The sequence below is a fragment of the Micromys minutus genome (genome assembly GCF_963924665.1).
Source record: "Micromys minutus genome assembly, chromosome: X".
NCBI classification, from domain to species: domain Eukaryota; kingdom Metazoa; phylum Chordata; class Mammalia; order Rodentia; family Muridae; genus Micromys; species Micromys minutus.
The window spans coordinates 94,749,879-94,771,315 of record NC_137970.1 but is presented as its reverse complement, the minus strand read 5'-3'; the positions used below and the strand labels follow the sequence as shown (position 1 = coordinate 94,771,315).

The window sequence follows — 21,437 nt, the reverse complement described above, 5'->3', positions numbered from 1 at the left end:
AGCCCATGTAAGAGAGCCAATCCCTGAAACTATTAATGATGCTTTGTTATGTTTTCAAACAGGAGCCTAACATAACTATCTTCTGAGAGGTTTCCTCCATCTGTTGATGGAAACAGAAGCAGAAACCCACTGCCAAACATCAGGTGGTGGATTTTATGAAAGATTTGAGGACAGAGCTGAACAAGCTAGTGGGGTCAAGAACACCACAAGAAGACCTACAAAGTCAACTGACCTGAGCCCATGGGGGCTCACAGAGACTGAACCACCAAACAAAGAGCATTCAGGGGCTACCTGAATACACATTTGTAGCAGGTATGCAACTTAGTCTTCATGTGGGTCCCCTAACAACTGGAGTGGAGGCTGTCTCTGACTCTGTTGCCTGCCATTGGATCCTGTTCCCCTAACTGGACTGCCTGGTTGGGCCTCAGTAGGAGAGGATGCACCTAGTGTGCAGCAACTGGATATCCTAGGGTGGGTTAGTATGGGGGAGGGCTTCCCTTTCTCTGAGAAAAAGGGGAGGAGTTATGAGAGGAGGGACTTATAAGGGTGGGACTGGGAGGATAAGAGGGACAGCGCCTGTGAGAATGATATAAAGTGAATAAATAAAATTTAAAAATATGTCAGAAAAGACGCACACTGAGCTCTTGTCAGCTTAGTTAGGAAGGAGTGTATGTGGGTATTTTGGATGGTGTCAGTGAATTTTGTACTCTGTAGTGAAGTTATCTGCTTGGTGATCCACTCCATATGCAGCCACCAAACCCAAACACTACTGCTGATGTCAAGAAATGCTTACTGGCAGGAGTCAGATATGGATACCTCCTTGAAGGCTCTGCCAGAGTCATACAGATACAGTTGAGGATGCTTGCAGCTAACCATTGGACTGAACATGGGGACCCCAATGAAAGAGCTAGAGAGATGACTGAAGGAGTTGAAAAGGTTTGTAGCCCCATGGAAAGAACAACATTATCAACCAACCAAACCCTCCAGAACTCCCAGGGACTAAAACAAACATTCATTGATCACACATGGAGAGACCCATGACTCCAGTTGCATATGTAACAGAGGATAACGTTGTCTGACATCAATGGGAGAAGAAGCCTTTGGTCCAATAGAGGTGTGTTTCTCAAGTGTAGGGGAATTCCAGTGTGCTGAGGTGGGAGAGGGTGGCTGGGAGAGGGGGCACCTTCATGAAGGCAATGGGAGGGGAGGGGTGATGGGTGTGTGGGGGGGAAAGGGATAACATTTGAAATTTAAATACAAAGAATATCCAAAAAAAGTTATGTGCTCAGGTTAATTTACCTTTGGGGCAATTCTATTTGATAAAAATGAAGAGAATGCCATTTCTACTGTATTGTTCTCTAAAATATGTGCTCAGTAAACCCACAAAAATGCTTTGGTCCAAGCTTTTCTAACCACATTATTTTTTAATCAGTATATTTACAATTAGTCATATGAAGAACAGATGGAAGGTTGGCTATTGAAGTCAGAACACCAGGAAGAAAACAAGCCCCACTTCCTGATAACCAGTCTAGCAATTCCCCAAACAGGGATTCCTTCCTTTGGGCCCCTGCAGTGACAGAAATGTCATGTCTGAGCCCATTGTCCATTAGCCATTTCTGCCATTTTCTGTGTGTTTACAGCCTCTGTTCATGAGAATAGGTTCTGATTCTCATAGAGTAGAACTAAAATAAGCACATTGAAAGGATGGGCATCATGGCATTGTGGTCCAAGACCAGGGAAGCATCACTGCCTGTGGACCTGATAAAGGCTTCATAAATATGGCTAACAGCCACAGATGCTTTGTGTCAAGTTGTGACCTAGGTACCTTTAATATGTGTAACCAGTGTAGCAATCCTATGAGTTACTGACAATTATGGCATCCATTTTTAAGGTGAGTAAGCACACATGCAATGCATAGCCTAGTGTCTGTGGCTTTCCTTTAGCAGCCATGATGTGGCCTGAGATGGTTACTGTAGGAATTAGTTATTTGCTAATCATCTGTAGATATTTTTCCTATTTGATGCAATATCTGGTTGACTTGGTAACCAACAGAAAAAATGGGTAGAACTACTTAGATTGCCACTGTAGGTGAATGCGTGAAGAACACGGAAAGGTGGGTCAATTTGATGGGCTAGAATCTTACAAACCGGATTGTGATTCTGGGAATACAAAAGGAGGAGCCCTTCTCACACCCTAACTACTCATCTACAGAGCTATTATTTTAGCTTAGGGAATGGCCTGTTTATATTCAGCATTTAATTTTAGCTTACAGCATGCCATTCTCCTTTATTTCTATAAAACAAGGTTTTATATATATATATATACTATATATTGCATATATATAACTATCATTATCCAGGTAAAATAGGTGAAACAGGATCAAAAGGCTCAATGTGATAGATCTGGGACTAGCTTTTAGATTTTTTAAAAGAATAATACTTTTAAAGTAGAATTACAGATTAAGAGACTCATGAACATGACAAAATATGGGTCTGATTCATTTTTTAGAATCCCAAACTTCAGACTTAAGAACTTTCAAAGACTTTCCAGCTTAATGGGTCTAATAAAAATTTTAATGTTACCATTTCATTTTGTGCTAGGTGGATAAAATGTCACTTAATAAAGCTGTAGTTCCTTCTCTTGAAAATTTCCAGTTTGTCGATAAATCATGACACCTTTGTGCTATAGAAAGGCATGAAAAAATGAAAGAATAGATAGCCTTAGTAAATAGCACTGTCCCCTTTCATGTTCTGTGTCCAGTGGAAACAAGTAATAGTTTTTCAGATTTTCAGGAGGAACATGCTCCTGCTGAGAGCTTTCCCAGAGAGAAAGCAACCTGAATAATCCTTGGGGCGCGCGACATTGGCTCAGCATTTCAGTGGCATAAACTGCATCTGTGGAATATGTCGGCCTTTTGCTTGTGGGAACCTGGAAATTGTAAAGTTGCTGTAATTTGAAATTCTTAGGTAGTAGAAGATCTTATATCAAATCTCTTGCAAAACTTACCAAGCTTCCACGTGTTTATTGCTCATTATCTTTGTTACTTATGTGTATTCCTTAGTTCATATGCTTTCCGGAAAAGTACTGTCCAGCATTTGTTTTTGTTTTCCTTTCTTTTCATGTTTTGACACTACCTCACTCTTGTTTCTGTCTCTCCTAAGTCCGGCTTCATAGAACATGCTTTTTTATCCCATAGAGTCCTGTTATTCAATCAAGATGGTATTTTGTATACATGGGTAATTTATAATCAAAGAGACATCCTAAAAAATCCCTTTCATAGGAATATCTTCTTTACTTTCCATACACAGGAAAGTCAAACTCTGCTGAAACCCAGAGAGAATATCTGTTTTTACAAGATACTCTTTTATGTTGACAGAAGTGCCCCTTAGATTATCATATTCTGGATTGCCTTTTGGATGGATAATCAAGAATAAACCATATTGGCTCTTCCATCATTGTGTGTGTGTGTGTGTGTGTGTGTGTGTGTGTGTGTGTGTGTAGCATTCTCTACACGAGCATTTTAAAGTAATTTTCTTTAGTTTGATAGTTGGATCTGTGGAGATTAATGTCATTTTACTCTCATCTTCGGAGAATTCATGTAGTTTGCATGGAATAGTGCAACAGCTACATTCTAGCCCTCAAGAGCACTCAAAAATTAGTGGCTTTGTATTGGCTGAAGTTCAGGAACCTAAAGAGTTTTGAAAATCTGTCCATTACCATTGCTTCTCAGTTGGTGAAGGAATCTAATGTATGATCTGAGAACATGTTCTATTCAAACAGCAAGGTAAGCACATGTCCATGTCCTTCATCATGTCTTCAAAGTCTATGTAATTCTGCATCTTGTTTTTAGCTAAGGTTATTTCACTCCCTCATTCATTTGCTTAATAGTAACTATCACTATGTTTTACTCAGCACTTCCATAGTGCTTGCAGAGATGAGCAAGACAGCAACCCCATCCTCAATTAGCTGGTGGTATTATCCAGAAGATAAGTATGTAAACAAATAATAGTAATAGATAATAGTAGATTAAAGATAATAGTAATGTTATTAATGACAATGCCTTTTTATGTTTAATGCTGTGCTAGTGGTACAGGCAAAAAAACTAGGATGGCAGAGGTCAGTAGGGCAGGGACTACTATTTGAGCAGGACTTCGAAGGATAATTTTTAGATTTTTTTTATGTGGCTATGTATATGTTCATATGTGCATATGTGTGTGTGTGTGTGTGTGTGTGTGTGTGTGTGTGTGTTTTGGAGGGAAATTGAGTGAGGAATATAAATGACAAAAAGAAAATGCCACATGCAAGAGAGACTAAAAGCCATGAATGGTGTCTTTCATGTAGTTGAAACTTTGACAATTACACAGTATTAGTGTAGGAGAGTCGACGGTGGTGGAATGTGAGTGATGCTAGTGGACCATTCAATGGTGATGTTTCACGGCTGTGAAAATGACTCAGCAATTAAGAGCATTCATTCTTTCAGAGGACACGAGGTGAGTATCAATACCCACATGGTGGCCCATGATCATCCATAGCTCTAGTTTAGAGGGATCTGACATCCTTGGACACTAGGCACATAGTACACATGTTTACATGTAGCCAGAAATTAATAAACACCTAAAATAAAAAAATTCAAATATAACATTTCTGGAAAATGTACATGGAGCAGAAGGGTTTTCTGGGGAAGAAGTCTAGGGCCTCAAGGTAAATAGCTAAGGGGATATTACATGTAGATATCCAGAAATGGGAATGGGTCGCACACAACCTCTGTAAAATTCAGATGGAATTTTAACTCTTCTGCCTAGCGAGGTGTTTGGATCTTTGAGAAATGATGTATTCAAGCAAGAAAGCTTCTTTACCTTTTATTATCAAAATGATTGTCTAATTTCTACTAAGATTTATTTCTTTCATATACAGGACACACATAGACAGTGGGGCCAGGTTTTAAGATGCTGAAGGCTGGTGGAGTAGCAAGTCCTGTGGACGAGGCTTTCTAGTCATTTGTAACTTTCACCTCCTCAGATCCTCTTGTTTACTCACTTTTTTCTCTCCAGTGCCTAGGAACTTTTGGAAAAACTGAAAATGACTTCAGTTTATGCTGAATTCTTCCCTTATTGCAATACCATGTTACTGACTGGAATCTGCTAAAGTGCTGCATGTCCAGCTGTGTTTATCTTTGACAGTGGTTAGAAACCCTGATTATGTGAGAGGAGGTAGAGTGTTCCTGGATAACATGCATCTATTTTGGAGCCTTGCCTTTCCTTTATACAGCCTAGATGAATGCTATACTCCTAACTTTACATCTTCGGAGTTACGGTGGCAGCATTCCGTGTGACTGCATGCCTACGAGAAGGTAAATTGTGCTTGAAAACGATCTACTATGTAATTTGTGACATCCTTAGTTAAAAAATCCCTCCAAATATTTCTCTTGTTCTTAATAACTCACTGTAGGTCTGTTACCCGTGAAATAATGTAAAACTTTATTTGGGGGAGGGAAAGCTATTTATATTTTGAGTCTAACCTACCACTTGGTATAATGAGATCCATATGCTTCTCCCATTTTCCACCTTCTGTGAGAAGTGGAGCTACCTTTATTTGTCCTGAGCTCACCTCTATATGCTGTATATGGGTAAGACACTCAGCAGACAAACACATGATTTAGTAGATAAAATGACCTGACTATTAATTGTTGTCTTTGTTTACAAGCATATTAAAAATCCAAATGAAAGAGAGCCAGAGTAATGCAATTGAAATCAAACACACTGGTGCTTAATTACTCCAAGGAAAAGGCTGTAAATCCTTAACAAAACGGAGACCTGTTGATGCAAGGACCTGTGGAAATGAACTGGAGGCCTACTATGAAATTTGATAGGCCTACTATCAGGGCCTAGCCAAGTGCTGCCTGCCTGTAGTGAAGTTGAAACACCTTCAAAAAGTTCAATGTGGCCCAGGAACATAACCTGTCAGCTTTCTTGCCTGACATGATCTTAATTAGCCTCTCTTCTACTGCTGAGAGAGCCCGCTGAGGCAGTTAGCACCAGAGAATTCATCAGATGGTTTGTGGAGTCGACAAAGCAGGACAGCAGCCGACACTGGCAACTTATTGATTGGAAAGAATCCCTGAAAATGGTGAAGTAGTCATTATTGGAGTCCCTTCTTCTTCCGTGAATGAAGGTGCTCCTCAGAGAATTTGCAGAATGGACGAGCTGTGCCCCATGTTAGCATAACCCCCATTCCTTGGCATTTCATATTCTGTCTCGCTTTCATAATTTTTTTCAGTTGAGGCATCCTGTGCAGCCATGGTGCTACCAAACAATGTGCTTGACTGATGGACAAGGGAAGAGAGCTCTGTTGATTTTGCTGTAAATTGCACTTTTGCTAGAGCATTAGCTGAGAAAATGGAATTTTGCCAGTATCGCTTTCCCTTTCTTTGTTTACTGCCTATTTTCAACAGCCCTGTAATTGTTTTCCAGTTTGTAAAAGGCACAGTGCTTCTTAAATTTATTGTGCATCTTGTCCCGTTCTCTTATATTGGAGAGCACTGATGGGAATGGCATGTTGTTTTGGTTCTAGAGGCCAGGTTGACCTTTACAATGAAGGTGAGTCATTGCTAGGTGAAGTAGTTCCAATGAGGGCTCAGAAACATAGCTTCTTCCATGAAGCCCTCCCTGTTGGCTCTAGCATTTCCATCAGGAACTCTCTTATTTGGTTCCCCTTGGGGCTTGAAATTCATTCCACACAATATAGCTCTTGCTTTGTGTGTATTACTCTTAACCCATCTCTTTGGCCATGATGTAAACTATTCATAAAGACTAGTGGATATTGAACACTGTTGTTAACTCCAATGTAGACACAATGGAGTTTTCAATTAATGCTATATTGGTTCATAACCCATCTTTTGAGGAGTTCCAGCAACTAGTTCATTGACTCAATATTGTCTTCCTACAATCAACATTTTGTAGCAGATACTTCCATGCTGGAGAAGAGGATGCTGTCTTTGTAGATTACAGAAGGTTTAACAGTATTCCTCGGCTTTTCCTTATACTATTAAAATATGTCTATATATTGTCAGATGTCCCCTGAGGAACCAAAATTTATTTCTCCCTCCAGTGAGGGGTAAAGTCTTGAAACTATAATAAAATACAAAACTAAAATTAATTGGACATGTTATTCTGTTCATCTTGATACTAAAGACTTTATATACACTGAATTCTATAATTCACATACTTTACCCTCACTTGAAATGTCTATAGGGCTCCAAGAGACAAACATCAAAGTCCTAGTTGCAGGATTACTACACAATCTGTTTCTTTTCCAACAATCAATCAGGTGCCAATCCAGAAATAGTAGCAAATTGCAGCTAGCCCCTAATATTGTGAAAAACATTCATTTATTAAGAACTTGATGTTCAGCTCATTGAGGGTTAATTCCTCAAGGAACCCAATAAAAGCAATGGAAGGTCAGAGCAAAAGAGCAACTCTGCCAACTGTCACCTTCTTCCCCCAAAGATGCAAATGCTCATACTAAAGCATAATGGTGGCGGTGGGACAAAAAGACTTATTTCTATTGCTGCAATAGTAATGTTGTGGGACAGGAAACACAATTCTAGCTAGCCTACCAAAGGAACTCCTACCCTAAACCCTGAATATCTGTGTTGCAAATGATCCAGTGTGTTGAAAGAATGACACAGGAAAAGAAAGCATGGAGGGCAGTATAGACTTCTCTTTCTAAGAGGAAAGGGGCTACTCAAAGTGCATCTTGTGATAGGATTACCATCTCCACACATGAAGGACAACCCAAGAGAGAAAATTTGAGGTTTTGGTTTAATGTGTCTTTGGAGACAAATGTGCCTCTGGCTGTAGAATCAATTCAACCTCGAATTCACCACGATCAAGGAGTTAACACTATATTAAAATTAGTCATGTCGTTTGATGGAATATTCTACTTATGGAAATACCTTTATAGGAAAACTGCCTTTCTGAGTCTGAGCTGGAAATATTACAGTAAACAGGATCTAATCACAGCAAAGCCTTTTTTCAGCTTTGCATGACAGCTGTAAAATATGACAGTATTTATTAATAGTTGCTGCAGTCTAATCTGCAGCATTGGAGAGCTACAGCAAAAATATGTTAAGCTACTAAGAGAACAATTTCCACAGTAACTAATATTCAGCTTTTGAAAGGATACTTTAATGTCTTATGATTTTTTTATTCTTCCCCTACTGATAGTCCAACCCCAGGAATGAAGGAGCTACTAAGCTAATAACCTCTGTGGAGAGGAAGTGTTTAAATGATAATTTATTTCAAGAGCTGACAACAAATTGCTCTGCACTTTCTCTTTTTATGCCCCAAAGCAGTCAAGGATGTGCAAATCGAAGTATTAAAAATATGACAGCTTCAGTATTTTCATTTTCAATGAAACCCTCATTATAGACATATGCACAGTCTTTTATTCACAATCCAGTCCAAATATTCATTCACTAGTATCATCGTACGGGCTCTCAAGATGCTCTCATAGTTGGAGACTCATCACAATAGATTAAGCAGACTGGAGAAACTACCAACTGTCTTAGGTCCTGTCAACTCTGATTACTGCTGCTCAAACATAGGAATTTAGTATCTGTCTCTCACAGGATAATGTACTGGCCCGGCCTTCCTAATTTATTCAAATATTAAAAAGTAACTTGAATTTCAATTAAAAAACTCTTTTGACTTCACTTTTCCCAGTAGGCAAATGGACAAGCCTAGAATTGGAGCCATCTGTCACCTTCGTAGATCCTTTCATTAGATATTGAAGCAGGTGTGAAAAAGACAAAGCAAAACAAAACAAAGCAAGATTTGTTTTGATGACGGCACCTGCTACTCAGAGTACTTGGCTAGAAATATAATCTTTGGTAGTAACCCACCATTCGTCCTTCCTTGCTTTTTGACACAGCCAGGCATATAGCTCTTTAGCTGTAGAAACTTTTAGATCCCTGTTTTTTTCTGAGCTTTAGAAACTATCTTAGCCACAGAGAGGGATATGTGAGTTCTTCTTGCCTTCGATGCAAGCTTCCCTACAGCTGTTCATTCCAAGCCTGCATTCTGCCTGCATTGAGAACATTGCCCTTTCTCTGCTTCCACAGTTTTGACTCATCTGCCCTTTAACTTGGGTCTTTGGCCATCTGTTTATGCTGATCCCTGGTATTCTTGTGCCAAAAGATATTGTATTTATTTGTGATCACTATGGTCTAAGAAATAAATTGAGAACTATACTGCATCTACACAGACTCAGTTGCAGTATGAAAGGCTTAAGTACAGTGTTTTTTAAAGAACTGTTACAAGAAGAATGAAGGAAAGAGTACCTGCTGCCTTTAAATGTTTAGACAGTGGGAAGCAGTATGCTAGCCAGAGCCTAGCATATAGTCTGTGGAATGTGGAAGACCTAGAGTGATATGTGACTTTCTCTTTTTGTTTTTACTTTGGTGTTGTATAAGTTTAAGAGCCACCGTTTGAAATTTTTTGCCTTGGTTCCATCAGTTGTAGATGTATATAAATGTTACCATGATGAAATATGATACTGTATAAAAATCAAGACCCGGTATATATGTTAAGAAATAACAGCTGCTCTTATTTTTAAAATATGACACACCCCAGCATAAATGCACAGGCCTGTAAGCCCAGATATTGAAGAGGATGGAGCAGGATTGCAAGTTCAGGGTCTATCTGAGCTGCTACAGAGAGAATTGAAAACCATCCTGGACAACTTAATGTGACCTTGTGGCCTTTCCTAAACAGAAAGTTTTGGAGATCTGGGAACAGACCTAAGTGGTAGAAGCTTACAAATCATGCATTCTCTTGTGTTGTATAAGATATATATCTGTGTGTGTGTTTGTGTGTATGTATATGCATATATATTGACAATAACATGAGAATTACTGATTTTTTTGTCTCTTTGTCAGTCTGACTCCGTGTATATCTGTGTTTGCCTATGTTTGTGAAGAGGAAGAAAGATGAAGAAGAAAAGAAATGCAACAAAATGTATGAAAGAGAAAGAATAAAAACAGTGAAAAGGAAAGTCTTTGTGCCTCATTTGGTAGAAGAGCACTATGATGGTAAGACATGTAAACTGTGGATGTCAGCAGAAAGGTGTCAGAACATGAAGCTGCTGCTCATCTCTGGAGAATTAAACCCAACCAAACTGGAGGCATTCATAATCCTCCTAGGGAAGGCTTCTCTCTCTCTCTCTCTCTCTCTCTCTCTCTCTCTCTCTCTCTCTCTCTCTCTCTCTCCTTGTCTTGGGGGGAATCTCCTTACTCCTAAAGACCTTGAGGATCTGCTAAAAATTTCCAACATCTTAGCTGTCTGAGAACCTTTATTCCCTCCACCCCCACCCAAGGTCTTTGTTGGAATGAATGCAAATATCACCAGTAGTGATGGCAACAGTTGTTTTTTTTCCACAGTAGAATTGTTAATTTGTCAAAGTCAGAGACCAACTGTGCTTCTTTTAAATAATGTAAATGAGCTAGAGCAGCCTAATGCTAGAGAAGGTTCAACAGTTCCATGTTGACCAACAGAATGATTCCTATAGCTTTCTTGGTTTCTACCACAACCTTTAAAAGGAGATAACAATATCTCTTAAAGGGCTATTGACTTTCAGGGAGTTACTTGGGAACTGGTTAGTGAGTATTATATTCAGAATGGGAGATAGCAGGAGTTTATTGAATGCTGGGAAAAAGGTTCGCACTAGTTGTCTCAAAGAGCACCCAGACTATTATCTCCTTATCTAAGCCCACGGTCATAGCTGGACTAGAATCTTTTACTTCCATTGGTTCTTCTTATTCATGTACTCAAGAGAGCCTGTCTTCAGTTGTCAGGTATGTCACTATTTCAGAGGAGACTGTGTTAATATTTAGAATACTTTCATTCCCCCCCAATGTGTATAATAATTGAAAGAGGTGGTACTTTTCTTGGAATGGTTTTAGAATCTTCTGTGCAGAGGAATCTGTGTATTTAAACTACCTCCCAAACTGGTTTCCTGGTAGCTGAGAGCTTGAGATTAAAGTTAACTTGTCAAAGTAGAGAATAGAAGGGTGGTTACCAGAGACTGAGGGGGGAAAAGCACAGATAGAAGTTGGTCAGTGGGTACACAGTTATAATTAGAAAGAAGAAATTGGATTTAGAATTCTGTTGCCCAGAAACATTAGTATAGTTAACAGCATTTATTCTATTCTGCATGCTTCAAAAATAACCACAAGGGAATTTTGTGAGTGTGTTTGCTATAAAGAAATGATAAATAGATGATGTGACCCATATGCTAATTACCCTGATTTTGATCACTACGCAATGTATACATGTATCAAAATATCACATTGTAGCTCATGAATATGTATAACTAGTGTGTGCCAATTAAATGCAATAATAATAAAAAGAAAACCAGTTTTGGATTAAGGTTCTATTTCTATAGAAGCTCCTTGCCTGAATAGAAATTTCTTTTCTCCTGGATACACAAAGTCATTAGTAACCATATAAATTGGCATGAATAAATTGGTGAGCTGAGGTGTTGTTATTAGCAGAGAAAGACTATTAATCAACAGGAATAAAATGCAGGACATGAAGATTTGTGAATGTGTGAAGGATGGGTAGGCAGAGATGTGGTTTTATTCCTAACAGGGGGTGGGGCAGGCATAGAGATGCTGTACTTTGAGAAGGACTAGGTAAACAAGTAACAGAGAAGTCAATAAAAGGAAAGGTTATAGAGGGGGTAGGCAACATAGTTAGTCAACCTCATAATTTTTCTAAGCACTGACCTTTTATGTGTGTAGAACCAAATGCATATTTTCTAACTTGATATTAATGAAGCAAGGTATCATTTTATTAACTAAGTGAAGCAGTGACTTGCAAATCCTGAATCAGACCTTTGTAGAGATAAATTAGAACAGAGTATATTCCACCAATTTATTCAGTGCTTGATAACACCAGAGAAAACTGGCCATGTTTGTGCAACATGTCTTTTAAATGACCTCCGAAGCTTAACCCAATCTTTGACCTCTTATTCATTACTTGACCTAAACAGAACAGTCACAATATTGTATATTTAATTTACTTGGAAGTGATTATCAGGGTTCCTTTCTATCTTACTTCCACGTCTCATATAATTTAAAATATTCTACAACTGTATTTGATCTTATAATATCTCCCTACCATTTTATTACTGAAGCAAGAGATGAACACTTACAAAAAAGCAAACACAATAGATACTATACTTCATAATTTAAAGAACTATTTATTATCGCATTTTCGATAAGGGAGTGGGGTGTTTCATATTCAGAACAAATCAATAACAATAAGGAGCATTGTGTTAGGCACCAAGTGAATGGTGTGGTCTAAAAGGGGCTTCTTGGTGTTTAGAGGTGGGCAAGATTTCTGATCCCCAAAACTGATTTAGTTAAAAGCCATCAACATATTTGGTTCTCAGACTTTTCTCTACCTCCAGTCTTGGTCAAGCTGTTATCATTCTGACCTGCAGGACCACAATGGTTCTTTTTCTTTGTTGATTTTCCTTAGTTCACCATTCTATTAATAATAGAAGCTTAAATCCAGTCATTTGGTCCCCTGCTTATAACCTTGGAATGCTTTTCCAGTTTAGAATCTACTCTTCTTACCATGGTTTCTGGTCATATTCTTTGGCTAAAATACAGCTTTTTTTTTTTTTTGCACTGGCTGTTTCAACATTAGGATGTATCCTTCAATTCTTTTACTTGCCAGGTTATAACACCCTTACTCAATAAGGCTCTCACTTGGCATCCTTTACAAATTAGGTCTAAACATCAGAATCCTTTTTTTTTTGTTTATTCCATAGTACATTATCTAAATGTACAACTATAATTTGTTATTTACTTGATTTTGTCCATAGGTCAGAAGAGGACCTCAGATACCCTTATAGATGATTGCGAGCCACCATGTGGTTGCTGGGAATTGAACTCAGGACCTCTGGAAGAGCAGTCAGTACTCTTAACCACTGAGCAATCTCACTAGCCCACAGAAAGTAATCTTTATGGTAGTAGGGATCATATTTGTCTTGTTTATCATTGTAAGCTTAACAACTATTAAATGAATGAAGTGGGAGGTACAATTTGCTGTAGGTTTAGAAAAAATGAAATGATTTTCATTATCAAAATAAAGGAGAGAATTTCAGACAGCACAGAGGAAGTGAAGTTGATAAATCAGAGGCATGGATCTGGCACATTTTGACAACAGTGAAAAATGAGAATTACCTACACAGTATGAGAGTCTTATGAGATTGCATATGGAGAAAAGGTTGGTTAATTGGCTGAGGTACAAGGATATTGAATCTTAAAGAACAGATTGTATATCTTTCCCATGTGAGCAATAGAAAGTTCTTAAAATTTTATAATAGTTTTTGGAACAATGTTTTGAGAAGACTTTTCAAAACAGAAATTAATGTTAAAGTTTATGTAATGAATTTCTCAAAACATATTAGATTAGTTCTTCCTGCTGAGTAGCTATAGAGGAGAAAAACAGATTTACATCAATCAGGGAGACTTCTTTGCTGCCAGACCGTACAGTTGCCCATACTATTTACTGAGATAAGAAGCAGAAATAAATATATGTCAGCTTTCTTTTATGTGTTCCTTGGCATGATCTGGTGCTGCAGCTAAATAAGAGGAATGTGAAGAAGATCAAGGCTTCAACAGGGACCAGTGAAGTTTTCAAATTTCGTTGACAAGAAAGAGCTTTTCTGTGGGTATGACCAGGACCAGGAAGACAGACCTTCCCTGTGTTTCTTCCTTCCCTAAATCTGAAAGCTTTCTTTTTCAGATCGAATGAGCAGAGATGGTTCACAGATGATGATTAGACAATGCATGGATTGAGTCTTCTTTTGAATGAATGAAGTTATGGCATTAACATAAATCATTTTTTAATTTTAACAAAATAGCAGGAGGAAAGCTGCTCATTTTAACCTTCAGCTCTGGAAGATAAATTATAATGCTCCATAATGCTGTACTATATTCAATGTATAGCAATTAGATAATTCAATTGTAAATTTGAAATTTTACATAATATTTAAACAATGTTACTTTGCTTAAACACACAGAGCTTCTCTTTTTTACCTTGTCCTTTGCCCATGTTTTTTTAAACACACACACACACACACACACACACACACACACACACACACACATATGTATTGAAATAATATAGTTACACTACTTCCTTCCTTCTCTTCTTTCCTTCCAGCTCCTCTCATGCACTCTTATCCATTTCTGTCTCTCAAATTCTGTCTCCTTTTCTTTAATTGTTGCTACATATATGAAAATATTCTTAACTGCATGAGTACAACCTGCTCAGTCAATGTAATATTGTGTTTATGATCTCAGTGCTGACTTCTTGATATTGGATCACACATGGTGAGGTTCTTTAGAGAAGACTATTTTTCTCATTTTCAGAGTTCTCCAATTTCCTGTAGTTGAGGCTTCATGGTTTCATGTCCTCAAGAAATCCTACCATAGAGATTCAGTTTCTCTAAGGCCTTATCTCTGAAAACTCCACATTTATGAGAATGCTACATTTTTACAATCTTTAAAGCAACCAGAAGCTAGTATAGCATTCAATTCAACATTGTTCTGTGTTGTTAATAAATTGTTGTATGAATGCCGTTTTTTGCTCACCCCTATTGGAACTATATTTTATATGAATCTGTCTCAGAGGTAGAATAAACCACAAAGGATAGATAGAAGCTTGCAGAATCTCTAGAGTAACTCACTTGTAATATGAAGTTATAATTAGTTTCAAGATACAAAGTTTCTTGTATCTAGAATACTGTCAAAAAATCACAGAGACATAGAATTCTACGTAAAAAGGGGCTCACCATAGATGAGGAGACCAAGGTCAAGAGAGCCTTAGTTACTTGGTCAAGATAAAGCTAGCTGGTATCAGATCTTGAATTAGAACTCTCATATCCTGATTCTAATTGGTGAAGTTCAATCCCCTTTGTGGTACGTATCTCAGGTACACATCAATTTATGTGTTCCCTGGCATGATCTGGTGCTGCAGCTAAATAAGAGGAATGTGAAGAAGATCAAGGCTTCAACAGGGACCAGTGAAGTTTTCAAATTTCGTTGACAAGAAAGAGCTTTTCTGTGGGTATGGCCAGGACCAGGAAGACAGACCTTCCCTGTGTTTCTTCCTTCCCTAAATCTGAAAGCTTGGAGTCAGAGAGAGACAGCCTCATTTAGTCTCCAGGCAAATGACTGATATAAGAACAGTGTTTGAGGAAATGTCATGATAATAAGGTCTCTTGGTTTCATTGAGAAAAACCTCATAGACAACTGGACTTGGGGAGTACATGTAGTTAGGTTATGATGCGTATATTACATCAAATTAATTAATACACGTTGAAGAGGCAATCAAAATCTCACAAGATTTATTTTATAAAACTTTCCAGATTGAACTTTCATTACTATGTGACATAGTATATCACATATGTACACACATGGCAGTGCATGAAACTTTTTATTTTTTTAGATCACAAACTTTATTTGATAGAATTCTATGTTTTGTGTATTTTAGACCAAATAAAGTTTTTCTGGGCATGCTCTTTTACAAAAGCTAATGTCCAGGGGTTTAGCGCAAGTCATTTTTTTTAAGTGGGGACATGTGCATATGACTTGGAAAATTAGGTTCTAAAATTACCATTGATATATTTTTATGTTTCATTTATACTAAATACTAAAAAACAAATTTAAATGAGAATTAGATTTTACCAATTGGAATAAAAGAACACATATATGATGAAGTGTGAAAATCATCATCACATGAATACCCTAGAGAAAATTAGATGTTTCTTCTTACCTCGTTCTGTGTCATAGAGGTACACAAACTTCTCCCACTTGTAGTAACCCAGAAGACTCAGGATGGCACCCTTCAAGGCTGGGCGCATCTGGATGACAAACTGTACATCTGCATCAGTGGGAAAGCTAGGTGTGACAAAAGATGTGTGCAGGGCTCCACAGAAGGAGGTCAGGGTGTTCATTGACATCTGGTCATAGAATCCAAAGATAGCATACACCCCTCTGGAGAACTGGGAGCAGACTGCAATGAGAAAAAGAGGAACACATTTCAATAGGTCAGTTGTCCCCTGTGGCAGCTTGAAAGGTTAGAAAGCCAGTATATAATTAAATAATCTTTGAATTAGCCATATCAAAAAGCAAGCAAGCAAGCAAGCAAGCAAGCAAACAAGAACAACAAAGAAACAAAAAGTCAGGACTCGAGAAAAATATATAGAATCCTACCATAGTCTAGTTGCCCAGAAGGAAACTAATTAAGAAAAGAAATCTTCATTGGCCATAGTTACATATTATCTGTGTTTACAGTGGCTAAGAAATTGAGGAAGGGATGAGGTGACAGTTGTCTTATCTCATACAAGTATCATGCTCACTTTTTCTGCACTTCAGGCTCTTCCTACAGTGCTCACCTAGTGACCCCTTAGTGTGTCCATGCCAGCACCAAGGCAAGCTTGTCTTTCCACATCATCCCTCCTAGGTCAATGCAGTGGATGCAGATTAAGTCAGGCTAACTGTGAATTTGTCTACCCAGGAACATGCTGTTCTTGCTATGTCAAATAGTGCTAAGACCACAGTTGTATTATAACAAAGACCCTTCCTGTAGACTGCTAATTTAGAGAATTTCAGATTGTTGACAGGCTGTGGGAATGGCTGACCTTTCAGTGGCCATTGAACCACAGGAGACAGTTGGTGACTTACTGTGCCCAGGTATAACTGGCCAAGTTCTACTTTGATCCTATTCCATTTATCTAGTGGACTCATTAACCTACATAGAAAATTTCATGGCCCCCTTATCATTGTTGTCAGTTTTCCTTCATTTCAAAGTGGGCCATGCCACTGCCTCATCTCTCTTCTGGCCCAGAGGAGCTTAAAAAATGTGAACCAATTTCAATATTAGCTTCAGTAGAACATAATTAGCAAAGCAAATCAGCTACAACAACACTGTGTGGTGCATTCCCAAACCAAGTGGAAATGATCTTTCGATTATCTGCACCAGTGCCTCCTTCCATTCATGCGAAGCAGACATTAACAGGCATAATGCAATGTGATTTAAGAGGTCCTGCATGGTCTCTCGTATCTGCTATGAAACCATAGATTCCAGTGTTAGGCTCATTTCTTTAGTTTTATGGCGTTAAAATAAAAGGCTGCTGCTTGGGAGAGGGATGGAGTAGAATCTTTAAAGCCATTATCCTGGTAAGACAAATGAATGTGTCCAGGTAGTGGTTGAGATGAGTATGGAGGAAAAAGAATGCACGGTGATGGGAAGGAGTAGATTAGAGATGAGAACTGTAAAGTCTGGGATTCTTCCTCAAGAGGACAAATAGTAACGTCACTATACAACACAAAGAAAGAAAACATGAAAAGTAGGCAGAAGGCAAGTAGAGACCAATCTAATTCATTTTCCCACCACATTATGAGAAAGTGAGTTCTTGATCTCTCCACTGTTTTGCTTTCCATACATGCTATTTAAATCTATGTTGATTAGGGTCATTCATTGAGTCACCTAATCAGCCATTAGCTTGAGGGAGGTATATTTCAAAGATTATCATTTACTCTGCCCTCTCCCGCATCATCTCCAGCATAAAAGAACACAGCCTTTGATTTCAAGATTCATAAGTGATCTTAAAAGGTATACACAGGAAGGCTCTTTGTGTGAACTGAAGAATGGCAGCAAGTTGATGAAAGATGAGAGTCACAGGGAGTACTTAGGAACAAATAAACAAAAACCTTCGGTTAGCACACAAAGAGATACTAAGGAAAATAGCATTCTAAGTCCAATCACGTAAACTGACAGCTTATGATATCAGGTCAAATACTGAATAATAATAATGCTAATAGCTTCAATGATGAAGAAAAAGACAACAATATAAGTTTAAGTAAGTGAAGTAGAATCAATGATAGTGATAATAGTATTTATTTAGGCAAAGTGTGAAGTAGTATAAAACTATTATCTCATTTAATTTCTCCATGGACCTCATCAAGTTTTGATACCTTTACTATTTAATTGCTAATTTGGACACCAAAAAATGGTTCAGTTACTAAGTACCGACGTAAACATTCTAAAACTTACAGTTCTTACAGCTGAAATCCAACAGTGTCATTAATAAATATCTACTTGTATGAGATAGTGTCTAAATTTTTAGCAAATGAAGGTAAATATTCAATTCAATTTGTATTTCATAAGATAATAAATTATCTTCAACATTTGTATGTTTCAAATTCATACAGTAAAACATATTTGTAGTTTATTCGAAATTCAAATTCAACTGAGCATCCTTATTTTATATAAGATTCCAGAAAGAAGCTGTGACCATAGAACCAAAAGATTTGAACAAGCAACCATGGTTCTTCAACCAAAATAATTCAGAGGATAGTTGATAGTTCTCAGCTCCATCCTAACTAGTGATCACAAAAGGAAGACCCAAGTGCCCTGCATAAAACAGGCTTTGAAGAGATGCATTGTGTCAGTATGGACAACCCCATTCTGACTAATTTGTTTTTGTCAAACAAGTGAAAATAAATTACAGTGATGAGATTCTGTCTGATAGAATAAGAAGTGCTGTGTTCCTCTTATATCGATTATTGTGAGACTCGGGAGTCATTTATGGAACTTTCATACTTCACTAAATTTGCTTATTTATATAGAGTAAAATAAAGACCCAGAAAACCATCACTCAATACAAGAACTGTAACAGAACTAATAACTTTTTAATTGTGCATTTCTGTTCTATTTCACTTGTTGGGACAACCTTTCCCCAAGTCCAAAAGGCACACACATGATGGTGGATATGAACAAGTGTTAAGAGAACATCTTTCCATGTTCTACTGTCTTCATATAAAGCAAAGGCCCAGCAAACACTGACACTTGTCGAAGGTTTTCTTTTTTCCACCCACAGCAATAAGTGTAGGTAACATGAACAGAGGTCCCAGAGACTAGACAATAATTGAGAAGAGCTGGCACAAGAGGACAAGTTTAGTAGCTTTACTGGGACACAGGGGACCATAACAGGGCCTCTCAGAGCAGATTCTTACAGTCATCCTTGGTTGCACAGAACATAGTTGAATGTAACACACACACACACACACACAAACACACACACACACACACACACACACACACAATGTATATGTGTGTGCATAACACTATTGATATTAGTATAATTTATAGACAATACATAACATTGATATTAAAAAAAAGAGGTGATAAAATTGAGAGGGAATTGGAAGGGGAGAGAGAAGGGTAAAATGATGCAAAAACAGTGCCCTTGTATAGAATTTTCAAAAATTGAACTGAACAGAATGTATGGTTGTAGATTCCTAGGGTGAGCTGCTAGGAACCTAATGAGCTTTTTCCTTATTCATTGCTTTTCAAAGCATAGTATTCCCTACCATGGCGGACATGCCCTTGAACTGTGAGTCAAAACAAACTCTCCTTAAGTTATTTGTGTCAGAAGTTTCTTTTCAGCAATGTGGAAAGTAGCTAATAGAAACCTAGGTGTTGATTTCTATCACTTGTTAAGTAAGTTACTTGCTACTTAACTTTGTGCCTCTGAGCTTCTTTCTTTCTTTTTCTTTCGTTCTTTCTTTCTTTCTTTCTTTCTTTCTTTCTTTCTTTCTTCCTTTCTTTCTTTCTTTTTCTTTCCTTCCTTCCTTCATTCTTTCTTTCTTTTTACAGGATCAAGATAGTAATAGTGCCTATGTAAACACTGTTGTGAAAATTAAACTGGCCTAATTGATGGGAGGTAGGTGTCTAGTGTGGAATATAAAGAGATACTCCACTAAAACTAACTCATAATTTACTCAAAATGTTTATTGAGCTTCTACTATGTGCTATATGGGCACTCTTAGAGGTAGAAGAAACTGTCCTCTTACATTTTGTGTATAATTGACAGGAAAATCCAATAGATGATATAAATAAGTAAAATATGAAGTATGCTAATTTCATATAGTCTGCTTTTCTTCCCTTGGCATGCTTTGCTCCTTTTTAACGCCCTCACATTGTTTTATGCCCTTGCTAGCTGCTGTTTCCCTCAGTCTCACACTGCATCTCTAGGTAGCACAGCTTATCTTCTCTTTTGCCTGTTTGATCCATTTCTTTGCGGCTTTTTCCATTCTTATTCCTGGATAATCATGGGTTACAAAAGGAATTCTGGTGATTTGGCTCAAGAATGTGCTATTGTCCTCTGCCTCTTACTCTCCCTAAAATACTACCACTGGCCTATGGCCCCAGAACCTTTTTATATGAAATAGCTTGGTTTTCTTTCTCTTAGGAACGCCTGTCTCTACCTCTTCCCTAGTTCAAAACCCAAATTCTTCTCATTGGAGATGTTGGTTCTGACTGCATCCTGTTTTCCTAGGAACTACATTGTGGTTCTCTAGCTGTTCTCCCTTCGGTGGTGAGTAACAAGCAAAGCTGGACTCAGCTGTCACACTTTTCTTTATTGTTCCCCAAATCTGAAAGCTTGGGCCAGGTACTGTTAATGTACAGCATAGCATCTAAGTCCACATCCCGTAGTCTAAAAAGCACAATTAAAAATGTCAAACAACTCAATTATCCAAATAACAATATTGTGGATCAACCCCTTTGAATCAAGCAGATAAAAGGGAACTGAAATCTCTTGCTGATTTAAAATGAGAAGTAAGCATGAAGCAGAACGATAAAGCCATGAAGGAACTGATTCAGATGGATCATGAGAAGCTTCTTTACATAATGGTAGAGTATATTGAATTCCAGCAGATCAATGAAGCACAGCACTGGGAGAGACTTGAAGAGATCATATAGACTAGTGATTTCTAGAACTGTTCCATTAGTCCACAGTAGATTTCTAGTTGGGTGAAAGGAGGTGTGTGTGTGTGTGTGTGTGTGTGTGTGTGTGTGTGTGTGTGTGTGTATGTATACATTATGTTTGAGGTAAGATCAATCACACACACACACTCATGTGAAGTGTTTTGTTTTGTTTATTGGTCCATTGGCAATTCTCATGCAGGGTAGATCCTTACATAAACAAGAATTAAGACGCCTATATTTTACCTTAACAGTTGAAACAAAATGAAAGAATAATAATTTGATAATAATATTATGTAGACTATGAAAAACACAAAGGCCCAGATAATAAATGATCTTCCTAGGAGAACCTACATTGAAGGTAAGAAGGAGACGGATACTCCAAGTGCTTTCTTGAGCAGGGTATACTGTTCTCCATATTATTCCTGTCTCCTATCATTGGATATAGAGTCATATTTCTTCTGAAAAGATGGTACCGATATCTCCACCCATAATTATATCTCTATCTCCTATGTGGTAGGCAAATATGTGTACCCTTTCCAAATATACCCATATTTTAATCCCACAAATCTGTAAGATTAAATGTTA

The 21,437-nt window shown here is 37.8% G+C and overlaps 1 protein-coding gene across 1 annotated transcript in view; it reads right to left on the bottom strand.

Moving 5' to 3' along the window:
* GRIA3 (glutamate ionotropic receptor AMPA type subunit 3) overlaps positions 1-21,437 on the bottom strand; it is a 257,663-nt gene that overhangs the window by 174,809 nt on the left and 61,417 nt on the right. Inside the window, exon 3 of the mRNA XM_080910407.1 lies at positions 15,852-16,091. Coding sequence (XP_080766533.1) covers positions 15,852-16,091 — 240 coding nt within the window. The remainder of the gene's footprint in view (positions 1-15,851; positions 16,092-21,437) is intronic.